Raw genomic sequence first — 14,001 nt, forward strand, 5'->3', positions numbered from 1 at the left:
TCGCACCAACGCTACCTGTGCTCCACTGCTCCATAGCACCAGAACCGAAGTTGCACTGGATCTAGCGACACTTTGCTCCCAGAATCAGTGCACAGGCTTGTTTCCTCACTTTCAAAAGGTACTGTACCTGGGGGTTTGTGCGACTCCGTGGCTGGCGCCATTGCGGTTGGATTGTTGGAAATGACTCTGTCACAACACAGAGTTTTCACTGTGTTATTGTGTGTAATGGTACAAATACTTTACACATTGCCTCTGAGATAAGCCTGACTGCTTGTGGCAAGCTACCAAAGGGATGAGTAGGGGTTATCCTAGGTGTGTCTCCCTTACCCTGACTAGAATGAGGGTCCTTGCTTGAACTGAGTGTAAACTGACTGCCTACCAGAGACCCCACTTCTAACAAATATGAACTGGTTAATAAAGGGTAAAGAACCAAAATGTAAAACTGAAAATCGTAAAACATTCCGTAAATGTGAAGGAATTTAAAATTGGAAGCCTAAAGTTAAGTTGGTGACTTCAGGTTGATTCAAGCAAGCAGAGCAAATGCATGAAGTATGGACAATGGGTGGCTTCAGTTGAATTTAGAAAAGCCCCAACCTTCCTGTTACATTGAAAATTGTGATTTTTCTTTTACATTTGTTTGCAAATTAAATAAAATATTTAATCATTTGTGTATTCGTTTGTTTAATTCTTGTTTCTGAATTTGTGTGTATTGTTTTGAGTTTCCAATCATCAAAATTACATAAACTGGAGTCCGAAACGTTTAGTATGGACTCCGTGGGGGTCCCCAAATTTCAATAGTGATTCATGGGGGTGTCTAGATTTAAGTAATGATTAGGTGGGGGTCCACAAAAGTAAAAAGGTTAAAAAACTCTGTGTTGTGCTAAATTCAGCTCAAATGTTGTGATGGCAAACGGTCCTGCCAGGGATCTGATAGGTTATTCTGTGAGCTTCCCTTACCTTATAGGCGCTACACGGGCACACCAGACAGACAGTTCATACTTTATAGGTGTTCACTGTACAGTAATCTAGTATGAAACAAATGTAGCAAAATTGTAGCAAAGATCGTGGTTATTTTGGCAGTAGGTATCATTATGAAAGGATACAGAATTAAGAACCCAAATGTTCGCTCTATTTGTAAATATATTTCTTATGTGTCCTAGCCCTACTTGCTAGTAGCTACGTTCTGTCATCATGAAAAGTGCAATAGTTTGTGTAATTGTTGAACCAGAGAAATGCCTTTGGCCGGCAAAGCCGCTGACGGAAAATGGGGCGCTGTCTTGGGAAACTTCCAGATATTCTTTGAAGCGCTGCTCCCTGGAAGCCTTTCCTCCTCACTCTCCCCGATGCACAGAAGATATCTTTTGTGTATCCTTTGTCAAGGGTGGGAGGGAAGGTGTCCTTCATTGTAGGGACATGGGGTCAGAAGAGTTGCATGAGAATTTGTAGTAAGACTACTCATGTGATGGACATTGCCGCCAAATGCATTTGTTGTAAAGACCTTATAGGGATCAAGGCAGAGCTGTGTCTCACTATTGGCAACGCATATATTCTGTATACCTTAAATATGGGACTACTATTGATAACCTTCCCTGGAATCACCTTGAGCTGCTGATGTGCTAATCTAGTCCCTGATCTCCTTTCTGTTTATCTTCCGTGTCTTGTTCCTTACCTCTCGTAGTTTCCTTCACTTCGGCTTTTGGCTTGAGCAATGGCTCCGTGGTTAATACCGTCTGTACCTCTGCTCATCGATGTACACATTTCCTATATGATGTTATTTAACGTATATATAGGAACAGCACTTCCCCGCATAGCACATCATTGAAGAGAAGGCACCATCAGTATGGGAAGGCGCGCAGTCATATGTTATTTTCAGGGCATGGCTTGATGGTATACCTCTCCCACTTGATAGGTCCTAGGAGTGACTGGAAGAACTAGCGAGTTAGTTTGCATGCTGCAGTGGAGACCACTCTACTTACTTACCAAATACACAGGAGATGGTCACATAGCTCATATACTACAGTTGTGTATGATACTGTAACCCAATACAGAACATAGTGAAGTGTGGGGAGAACAGTAGCATGAAAAGTGTAGTGCACATCCTGATATGATGAACGTATCAGCCTAGCATTTGTTGCACATACATTACACGGCTAGTGGCAGAACTGTATATCACTAATGCTAATAACACCAAGCATTCCGTGTGTGTATCATATATGGGCACACTATAATAAATACCAATATCTAACAATAATAAACATACACTTTGCAATGCTGCATTTTATAGGTTTTATAGACCGCTTCCTATACAGGGAGAAAAGTCATGTGCTAGGTTACATGCGGGCCGCTGGAACTGTGTCATTTTGCTGTGCTTTCCGCATCATTATGGGTTTGCCACATTTGCCACATAATGTATCACCTGCTGCATACTGTGCAGATTATAACAAAAAATAATGTGTAACACAAACAGATCAAAAGTTACTAAAACGTGGAGGCACATATAAAGAAACATTCTTCACTTTCAGTGGTTTGTTGCTCTATTTGGGTGTTAAACTGGTACTAACGAAGTGCAATCTTTACCCAGACAGTGCTCACATATGTAAAAACAATGATCAAATAATAAAGTAATGCTATCACAGATGTGCCATATTCTGTCTCATGATTTGGCTTTTATTGCCGCATAATTTAGTCAACACTACAACATAATTTGGTCGTGCCCTGCACATAATACCAGTGGCCCTAGCTATATCCACAGTCATAGGTCATATAGGCCTGCCACATAGTTGAAATAAGGGTGCACGCGTGACACTAGTCGAAATGTGTAGAAGTTTGCTGTTGCCTTGTTGTCCCCAGACCGAGTTGTAGTTTTCCAACCCATGCCATTTTTTCAAAACATTAAGCGCCATTTCTGCTACCTTCATCCTTCCTCGAAATAACATGTAATTATCTTGGCCTTTGTACAACCCGATGTGACACTGCACCTTCCTGCTGCCTATTAATGACTGTAGTGCACGGTTCTGTGACTACAACAAAGGTATGTCGCAACACACAATACTGAAAAATACTAAATTATTAAAAGAGATACAATTACAGTGGAGTTTAAAAAAAAAAAACTCAGCTCCGCACTTTTGTTCCGGGATGCTGCTGTTTCTGCCCTGCCCTTGTCTGAAATGCTGCTTAAAATATATATGACCTACGAGCCACCGTGATCTTGTTACACTTGTTGGCACCCACACGCCTTTGGGTGGGATGGGCAGTTTATTTTAGCAGGTCTATCCAGGCGCAAGGGTGTTGTGGGGTGGACAGCGGGCCTGTCGGTGCTGCTTCTCCCAGAGTGGACAACAACGTTTGCTTCTGCCTTTGCAGGGGTGCCCTGGAGATGGTGCTGTCACCTTAGCTGCCTGCGGTGTGAGCTTTGCGTTTCATGCACGGTGAGGGAGAGCAGTCAAGCCTCACGCCCCTTTACCCGTGGTCTATGCTCGGCAAAGTGCAGCCTGAAATGGAAGCTCCCCACCACCTGAATGGGAACCAGTCAGAGGAGGGTCTACGCGAGTCACCCCCTGGTAATGTACAAAACGAGCTTGTCAATAACACGTGGTAGGGTACTTGATTCAAGTTAATGCAGCCGGTGCAGTAACACCGGGGTCAGGGGTGCTGATATGCACACTGTGCTTTGGATGTGCAATTGTGCTAGACTAGATTGTGGCACAAGAGCCTGTTCTGGGCGTAGCCAAGCCCTATGTTGTAAAAACATGCACCTGTGCTTGGCGTTTACAAATTTGTGTTTATTTGTTTTAGATTAAAAGTAAAGAGTGGAGTGTGTGTGAGATTCCTAAAAGTGCCATGCATTTACATTGATGTGTTCCCTTTCTTCAAACGATGGTTCAAAATAAATCGAAACGTGGCCTCTGAAAAAACAACCAGCTCGCACTGTGTCACCTCTTTTTGAATATTTATTTTGCTGAAGTGTTGTTTTGTCAATGGTAAGCGCACATCTGCTTCTTTTGTTGGCATACAGGATTTGTTTTGGCTGGTTATAAGAGTCTCTGTCTTTTTTATAGCTCTTTATAGTCATTTAACCACAAACGTTTTCACTACTCTTTGGTCCATGTGTCTGGTCATATTAAAATTTCAGCATCGCATTATGTAGAATCAGGAACACAAAGTCAACAATGAGGAAACAATGGTGAGTCGACCACGTGGGTTCAGGTTATTCCAACTGGGCGCGCACATCCGGGTGCTCATTTACTAATATTTTGCGAATGCTCTCGGGAGGCGCAAAACTTTGCGTCCGTTTACCTACAATGAAAAAGGCTTGAGGGAGCAGTGCAAAATAATGCAGACACAGTGCGAGCTCCACACAACTGTTATTACATCAAGCCCCCGTTTTAATACAACTGCACTATCAGGCAGTGCCACTGTAGGCCATTAGATCTCAGGCCCTTGTAATGTATGTGTTTTGTACATGCCAGACTCATGAAAGAGAGTTTAGTTAAATCATCTATCTGCAACATACTGAGGGCTGTGACCTCGTTTATGAGGGCCTCCGGCTATAACAATCATTTTGTTATCAGCAATTGTATAGCGCCTTCTACCATTAGCATTGCACTGTAGTGCTTTAATGCCACACATTGACCCACGAGGGCCACAAAAACGAGATTTAATAAGTCGTTCCCATTTAGATCGATTGTTTGGAAACTTTTCTCGTGTGTATATTGACATAATCTGGTATGGGTATGGCCCTTGTTGGCTAAGATTGAAAACCCCTGGTGCATAAACCCTGGACTTACTTTGTCTATCCAAGTTTCTTAAAAATGACCACCTATTGACAACCGGTACCTGCAATTTTAATCACATTTCCGAAAAATTAAACTTCAATTGTTTATTGTTTTCATTAAGAACCTTTTGATGGATATCAAACACTTGTATTGTGTGAGGCAGTGCTTGAAAGGGAAAAATCATGTGTAAATTATATATCTCAGAGTACCCTTTTGTTTCTCGGAAGTGTCAGTACACTCCCATTAAAATGATTGCAGTCCTGCTGAGAAGTGTAGTACTCCGAAGGTGAAATTGTGTCTGCTCATGCTTAACCTACATTATCTGTCAACATTTTACATCACAAAAGGCAAAAGAAAGCCATGACGTTTGTGGTGGGCGGAATTAAACTTGTGTTAAGAAAACGCAAGTGTGGCTAGACGGTTGACCGGTGCAACTAGCGCGTTTCTATACTGCAACAAATAAAAGCATCACCAACAGTTGCTACAAGGGGGTAGAAGGAGCCCCCAATCACTTCATAAGGAGACAAATCCCCATCAAACTACAAACACCCTCCCGAGCAACTTAGAATTCGTACAAATCACTGTAATAAGTCAACATTTTTAAAATTCGTTTATTGTCAATCCTCTTGATCTTCAGACATTTCTTGACAAGATGATTGTAGCCAAAATCCTGTTGACAACACGTGTTTCATCGTTGTGGTACGTTTACCAATGACTTCCTCAGGGAAAACATTACGGAGTACTCTTCCTTAGCAACTTCACATGACATAGTTACAGGACACACAAATTGACTCTATTAGGCATATAGATGGCCGTTGTCGTTGGTGTGTTCAATTTGATAAAGATTTTGGAATTTTGACTACTTATGATTGACAACTGGTGTTTGCTCTGCGGAAGTCGTTGGTAAACTCACCACAGCTTCAAAACACGTGTTAACTACAAGCGTTTGGCTACAAGCTTCTTGTCAAGAAATGTATGAAGATCAAGCGGATTGAAAATAAACGAGTTTTGAAATTATGGACTTATTACAGAATTAAACTGGCAACCAATTGGCCGTGGGTTGATACACATTTGTAAAATATGTCGATTTTCAAAGCCCTATATATGTTAGATAGGGAGGCGGAATGGTAGGGCTCATGTGCAAATGTATATTGCTTGCATTGGCTGCATAATGCCTGCGATTTTAGTATGTACAGATGTCTGATGAGCTGGAATCTGGCATAAAGGGGAGTACTAAAACACATGCAAATCTAATATATTTCAAGGACTCAAAGAAAGTATAAAGTCCTTCAAAAATGCATAGAAATGCTCTAGACACAATTGTTAGAGCACGCACTAGTGGAATCACTATTTACCGTGAGTGTATGAAGATAGGGAGGCACAATTGTAGTACTGAATGTTGATACCAAATATTAGAAATGGGGTCTTTGGTTGGCAGTCAGGTTACCTACTGTTCAAATAAGGACCCTCTAGTCAGGGTAAAAGAGAATCACCCTCAGCTAACCCCCACCCACTCCCTTGGTAGCTTGGCATGAGCGGACAGGCTTAACTTCAGAGTGCTAGGTGTAAAGTATTTGTACCAACACACATAGTAACTTAATGAAAACACTACAAAATGACACAACACAGGTTTAGAAAAATAGAAAATATTTATCTAAAAAAAACAAGACCAAAAAGAAAAGAATCCACAATACACAAGTCAAGTTATCAATTAAAAAACAAAAAGAGTCTTCACGTAATTTTAAACACAGCGCTAATGCTGTTAGTGTGGAAATGTACCTGGGCGTGTCAAAAGTAACCCGCACGGGCAAGTGTGCCTCAAAATGGGCTTGCGATGCGTCAATATCACTCACGAGTGAGACCGTGTGTTGTTTCTCCTTCAGTTGGGTTGGCGTGCATCGTTTCTTCTCTCCACAGGAGAGGGATGCGTCAATCCGAACAGCACTCTTGGGTCCGGGCAGGCCTTGCATCGTTTTTACACACCCAGCAGTGTTTGCATCGGAAATCCTGCCGCACGGTGATCTGAAAACCACACAGCGCAGGTTGCGATCTCACCATCCTCTGTCAGAGATCCTGCGTGTCATTTCTCCAGCCACGTGCGTCGATCTTCTAGCCGCACTGCAGGCGAGCGTCGAATTCAGCTGCAAAGCTGGCGGCGCGCTGATTTTTCAGCCACGTCTCGGAGTTGCTTCAATCTTTTCCCCGCAGGGCGGTCTGTGCATGGATTTCTTACTCTTGTTCTGTCAGATTATCCTTTCAGGGTCCCAGGAAATGGATGGGCACCACCTGGCAGGGTAGGAGTCTCAGCAGAGGCTCCAGGTGCTGGCAGAGAGAAGTCTTTGCTGTCCCTGAGACTTCAACAACAGGAGGCAAACTCTAATTCAAGCCCTTGGAGAGTTCTTGCACAGGCAGAATCAGCAACTGCAGGATAGCTCCACAAAGCACAGTCACAGCTCGTCTTCCTCAGCTCTTCTCCAGGCAGAGGTTCCTCTTGGTTTCCAGAAGTGATCTAAAGTCTGTGGTTTTGGGTGCCCTTATACCCATTTTGTCCTTTGAAGGAGGCTTACTTCAAACAAAAGTCTCTCTTGTTTGTGAAATCCCGCATTGCACAGGCCAGGCCCCAGACACACACCTGGGGGTTGGAGACTACATTGTGTGAGGGCAGGCACAGCCCTTTCAGGTGTGAATGACCACTCCTCCCCTCACTCCTAGCACAGATGGCTCATCAGGATATGCAGGCTACACCCCAGCTCCCTTTGTGTCACTGTCTATTGAGAGGTGCAACCAGCCCAACTGTCAAACTGACACAGACATGGAATCCACAAACGGACAAAGTCACAGAAATGGTTTATGCATGAAAATGCTCACTTTCTAAAAGTGGCATTTTCAAACACACAATCTTAAAACCAACTTTACTAAAAGATGTATTTTTAAACTGTGAGCTCAGAGACCCCAAACTCCACATGTCTATCCGCTACCAAAGGGAATCTACACTTTAATCATATTTAAAGGCAGCCCCCATGTTAACCTATGAGAGGGATAGGCCTAACAACTATGAAAACCGAATTTAGCAGTATTTCACTGTCAGGACATATAAAAGACACTAGTATATGTCCTACCTTAAACATACACTGCACCCTGCCCATGGGGCTACCTAGGTCCTACCTTAGGGGTGTCTTATATGTACGAAAAGGGAAGATTTAGGCCTGGCAAGTGGATACACTTGCCAAGTCAAACTGGCAGTTTAAAACTGCACACACAGACACTGCAGTGGCAGCTCTGAGCCATGTTTACAGAACTACTCTTGTGGGTGGCACAACCAGTGCTGCAGGCCTACTAGTAGCATTTGATTTACAGGCCCTGGGCACCTGTAGTGCTCTGTACTAGGGACTTACCAGTAAATCAAATATGCCAATCATGGATGAACCAATTACAAACACATTTTGTATAGGGGCACTTGCACTTTAGCGCTGGTTAGCAGTGGTTAAGTGCCCAGAGTAACAAAAACAGCAAAAACAGAGTCCAGCACACATCAATAACCTGGGAAACAGAGGCACAAAGTTAAGGGAGACCACGGCAAGGATGAAAAGTCTAACACCAAAATATTGATGAGTCACAATATCTGGAATATTGTGGGGTAAAATATTGAATATGTAAGAACACAGAGGGAAGTAAAGATTTACTGTTCTTAACTCCACAATATGTACCTTTAGCAATAGAGTTAAAATCCTAATTTGGGCACAGTACTTTGTGTCTGAAAGGAAATTTGTGCAGGTCCTGAAAAGATGGCTCTCAATTTTCATCTGTCAGCCTTGTGGCTTAGCACTGCTAATGAAAACACCCACTTTCAAAAAGCCCTGCGATCGGCACCATAATGACGGCAGTTGGGGATATCATATTATATAGCAGACTACAGTAAATATTTCTTCTTCTATAAAATTGCGAGGATGCCTTATAGAAAAGATGCTCTTGAAAGCTGTATTGGTGTGGTCATTGAATGCACACTAATGGTGGCTATCCTGTTACATTGCAGAAACAGAAAGTGAAGGCAACAGCTTTTTTGGCTGGATACTTATATTTGTCTCATTCATCTTGGTTCTCGTGACGTTCCCACTGTCGATTTGGTCTTGCGTGAAGGTAAGGAAATTTACATCCCTGGAAGCATCATTGTCGCGAATCGTGCAACTACATATGTAATAATCATTGATAATGTTTGTAATGTATATTTTCTTTACTTGCATTACAATAAATTGAATTAATTAGACTTTGAAGTTGCTTTTTCTAATTAACTTAAATGCTACATATGTTTAAATGATCCATGAGTCTGTTCATAATTGTAACATTGATGTTCACAGCAGCACCATTATCTGTATGTCAATTGAGAGAACTGTCTCCTCTCCCCTCTTTCTTTCACTTTTCTGTTTTCCTGTTTTTCTTTTGCTCTACCCCTACTTTTCATCTATTTTTTTTCTTGATCTCTCAACCCTCACCAATGCTTTACTGAATCAAAGGGTTGTGTTGTATTGGACGTCCCTTTTACCAGTACTATGTTATAACTTTAAGATAAATCAATAAAAATATGTACACGAAAATGATCCATGAGTCCATTATTTTAAAAGAGGCAACATTTAAATATCAGTCTGCTGCAAATAGCAAACGTACAATTCAATCTGAAATGCACTAGTATTTCAGGTTTAAATGCACTGAACCTCTAGGCAGCATTCAAGCCGAGTGCTGCGCATCCGAGCTCTTAGAAAGCAAAGACTGGTCCTCTCGTTATAAATAGCGGGTACTCATTTTCTACTAAGGTAATGGTTTTCTGCCTGGAAAATATATGTTGCCTTGTTCTATATCCTGGCGCTAACACAGGCAAAAAGTTGTCTATAGACAGAAGTCTAGAGCTGTAGAACTGACGGAGGACTGCTAAGAGTTATTACCCTTTTTTGCAGCTCAAATCCAATGACCAATGAGATACACCTTTCTTTGCACAAGATTTCTTTAATAAGATTTTGATTGTATCTGAAATTCATAGTGACCCTGATGAAGCAACAGGAAAGTTGTGAAACACATCTTGGCCGTTCCTGCGATGAGATGCTATGAGAATAACAAAGGAAACACATCACTTTAGAAATCAAGTTGATCTCTGAAGCCCTCATTTCTGTCCATGGATTTCTTTGATTACTAGGTTGGGCATACCTACTGGAAGAATGTGCTTGTGCCGGTCGGAAATTTGATGAAATGTCCCATTGTGAAGTTATCAAACAGGCAAAAGATGTAGACATGCTTTACTGCGATATCTCATATAGACATTGTGGCACCTAAATGACTACACTCTCAGGAGTTTAAAGCAGAGGACATTTTCAAATAGTGCTCAAATAGGTAGAAAGTAGGGGGGGCTTGGCATAAAGAGTTGAACCACCATAGGCATTTACAATTATCAAAATGCAAGATTTGCTGTGCCTTGTGTTGGCTTGAAGTCACAACTGTAAAGAGATATGGACACAATCCCAGAAAAATCACAGAAGTATGTCAATTATCTTACAAAAAGTAATGGGACAGGTGCCCTAGTGGTACTGGTTGAAAGGGGACATGCAGAGATGTTTCAATTGAAGCAAATACACAAAGTTTTGCCTTGCAGACTTGTGAGTTGATACTTTATTCAAAATAAGCACTCATGCACTTTTGAAAACAAGGTCACTGTCTGCTGCAGCCCTGCAAACACCCGATATTGCTTATGGTACCAGTAGACTGGAAAATATCTTAAATATCTTCTGGAATCATGGTTAGGTCACCACTTTGAACATTCATTTCAGCAGATTATGCGGGGGGTCCCTCAGCTTAGTTTGTGGCGTGCAGGCAATGCGATAACAGTGGTTAAAAGCATGATATTAAATGCACAATATTCATGTTACCTCAGCATACTAGTGGCTCTTCCAGAACAGCTCTGGCAGCCAGGGGTGGACTGGGGGGATCAAAAGCAGTCCTGGCAATAGTGTTTAAACAAGCCTCATCTCCACACACCATCTCTTTTTCCATTAACCATCTCTCTCTACTTATCCTCTCTCTCTCTTCTTCTCCCTTCGTCCTATCTGACCATTTTCTCTCTCCCTTCCCCCTCTCTTTCTCTCTTGAAGCCTCTTTGTGACTGCTGCAATTAACCTCTAGGAATGTGGGAAAGTGATGGAAGAACCAGGAGCAGCCCTGGGCTCTCAAACCCGACCTCCAAGTGCACCAACCCAATGGGAAAATGCCAGGTGGAATAAAAGGCCCGCCTGGCTCGGCTGGCAGCACGTGCTGACACTATCCTGCCTTCTCTTGAGGACATTGAACTTAAAGGGGCACTGACGGCCGCAAGTGCAATGGGGACACTCACATACTGCCATAGGAGACAAACTGGCCTGTTTTCTGCAGATGGGCTGGGTGGTTGCAGGATTTCCACTTCTCTGCCCTTAATTCACTCAAGAATGATTGTCCCGAGATGCAACATTTGTCATCTCTTTGTGTCATAGGTGTCTTCTGGCTGATAAGTGTAAAATCACTGACAGCTAATCTCAAGCATATTGCATTATAAATGTTTTTAAATGTTAGTCCGTTCAAAGCAAATGTGAAGAAAATGTGTGTGATGATACCTGTAGAATACTGAAGACCAGCAAGTTATGTTGGATCCTGTTCATCACATGCAGAAAAATAGTGCCTTTTCAATGCATGTTGGTATGTAATTTACATAAGTATATTGATCTGCTCAATCATGCTAAACATGACCATGGGTACAGGACTCAATACAAAGTGAATTGATTAAAAAATTAAGATAAAGCCTTCAAACATCAAATAAATGCCTTGCAGATTACATGCAGATATCAGCAGCAAAGACATACGGCTGAGCCATTATACACAAATTGGAATTTGCAACACCAACAAAGTAATCTTACTGTGTTATTAGCTTGTGATCTGCTGTGTCCACGGTGTGCTCAGCCGCAGGTACTCTGTAACTATTTCATGATCATTCAAGTCTGTGGCTAGCAGATTACACACAGATAACTGTAATACATAGAATTATAGTTGGGTAACAGTGAATAATGGATATGTTATGAATGAAGCAGAAATATGCTGTATGTAATAAAAAATTACACGTTTTCTGCTTTGTTACCGGACCACATGCAGCTGACCTTTGAGGCGTTGCATGAGACAAATAGAGGCTGCCATCAAAAACATTTATCAATTTCAATATATTAAGAAGGTTTCTGTTGGGTGTCAATGATGAGAATTTTAAGAAATGTTAATTATTTTTATTTTCAAATCTCTTAGTTTCTCATCATTATAGACACAATCAAGAATCATATATAAAAGATTTATAAATCAAGTATTAACATAACAATGTACGAAGCTCATTCCATGCAAATTAATTCCCTTAGTCTAATGTAAGGATGATGCTAATACAAAGAAACCAGCTAGAAGAACACAAAAAAGCTCTTAATTCGGAGATGTGAAATCATTGAAAATCCAGTCGAATTTAAATCAAGCAACTTCTATGCAAGTCTCAGATTGGATCTAAGTATCAAAAATAAAGCTGCTCAAAGTGAGTTTGAGTAGTAACTCAGAGAGCATCTGCGAGAAATCACAGAGTATGAAAATAGAGGAGGGAATTTGAAGGAGCCCCTCTGAGGCTTTGCTGAAAAGAAATCTCTCCTATGAAAAGCTTCCCACACTACTCTAGGAGCATGCATTTTAAATTCACAAAAGTGTGTAATTCATGCCTTTCTCTCCACCACTTATTCGACCAATCAAATGTGATGTATTCACGAGAGCAGGATAGTTTCTGTCGACTAATCTCTAACAAAACAGCTAATCAACATTTGTATTCATTTTGTTCTAACATTGAAACTCAACTATCTACTGGATGCTGGTTCTCAGCCACTCATGAAATAGGAGAGAAAAAGGACATGGTTAGTGTAATGCATTTTTTCAAAACATCATGGGCCTGAAGTATGAAAACCTTTTCCCGGTCACAAACAGCCGATCGGGCCATTTGCAACTGGGAAAAGGCTATTCCCCATGGAACATTCCTACTCTGCAAGTCGGCAACCTGTTACCGACTCGCAGAATAGGTTTGTGAGTCGCTATTAGGAAGAGGTGTGCCAAGGGCATCCTTTCCTCATGCGAGTCACAGGGGGATGTAAGATTGTTTTGCGACAGTGAATGCAGTTGCAAAACAATCGCAGTTACCACCAACTTCAAGTTGGTGGTAACCCATTTGCAAACAGGATTGTGAATGGAAGTGAAAATATCTTTTCAGAGCAGGTAGTGGTCCTATGGACCACTGCCTATGCTGAAAAAATGAAAGGAAACATTTTGATTGTTTTGTTTGAAATGCATCCCATTTTCCTTTAAGGAAAATGGGCTGCATTTAAAAAAAACTGCTTTATTTAAAAAGCAGTCACAGACATGGTTGTCTGCTGTCCCCAACAGGCCACCAGCGCTGTGAGTGAGGCCATTCCCAATAGGGTCTCATATTATGACCTACCTCATGAATATTGATAAGGTAGGTAATTTGCGACCCCATTGGGAATCGCAAACAGTGTTAAACATACTTTCATACATTCCAGTTTGCGAGTTCCTAATAGTGAATTGCTAAGATTTTCTATTAGGAAACCGCAAAGCCAAACCTACATATACCTGGCCCATTATCCTTTCCCATATGCTCATTTCTATCTATTCTATTCATAAAGAAAACAGATTTTGTGATATTGTTAACAACTTTGTTCACAAGATGAACTTTTGACTTTGTGAAGATTAAGAAAATTTTAATTTTCTTATTATGGTTCATTGTTAAAGTTTCAACTTAAATTTCAATTGTCATTCATAATGTATTCTAACTTATGTCAGTAAAGACAAATCATGTAAAATATGTGCTTGATAGTGCATTCTTTAACCAAAGCCTACAACTATTGTTACTTCATGCTTTCAGCTGCTAAATTACACAAAAATAAATGCATTCAATTCTCATTTTCAGGCCTACATGTTATTTCTATACGTTTAAGTTTTGCACATAATTTTAGTTAATTAGAATTCGCTCTTCTTTTATTCACCAAGGGGTTTTGTGTGACATCAAATAAGTGAGGATCAAGCCCAAGTTGTTAATGATGTGCCTCAGAACCCCAAGGTGAACATCATCCATGTTAATTGCAGTAACGCACCTGTATTTTTTTGTTGTATGTACTTTCCCCCA

General features: G+C 41.2%; 1 protein-coding gene across 1 annotated transcript in view; it reads left to right on the forward strand.

Moving 5' to 3' along the window:
* Nucleotides 1-3,253: 3,253 nt before the first annotated feature.
* LOC138249904 (stomatin-like) overlaps nucleotides 3,254-14,001 on the forward strand; it is a 184,873-nt gene continuing 174,125 nt past the window's right edge. The window contains exons 1-2 of the mRNA XM_069204122.1: nucleotides 3,254-3,560; nucleotides 8,809-8,912. Of these exons, the coding sequence (XP_069060223.1) occupies nucleotides 3,422-3,560; nucleotides 8,809-8,912 (243 nt within the window). The 5' untranslated portion in view covers nucleotides 3,254-3,421. The remainder of the gene's footprint in view (nucleotides 3,561-8,808; nucleotides 8,913-14,001) is intronic.

The sequence above is a fragment of the Pleurodeles waltl genome, chromosome 8 (genome assembly GCF_031143425.1).
Source record: "Pleurodeles waltl isolate 20211129_DDA chromosome 8, aPleWal1.hap1.20221129, whole genome shotgun sequence".
In the NCBI taxonomy this organism is placed as follows: Eukaryota; Metazoa; Chordata; class Amphibia; order Caudata; family Salamandridae; genus Pleurodeles; species Pleurodeles waltl.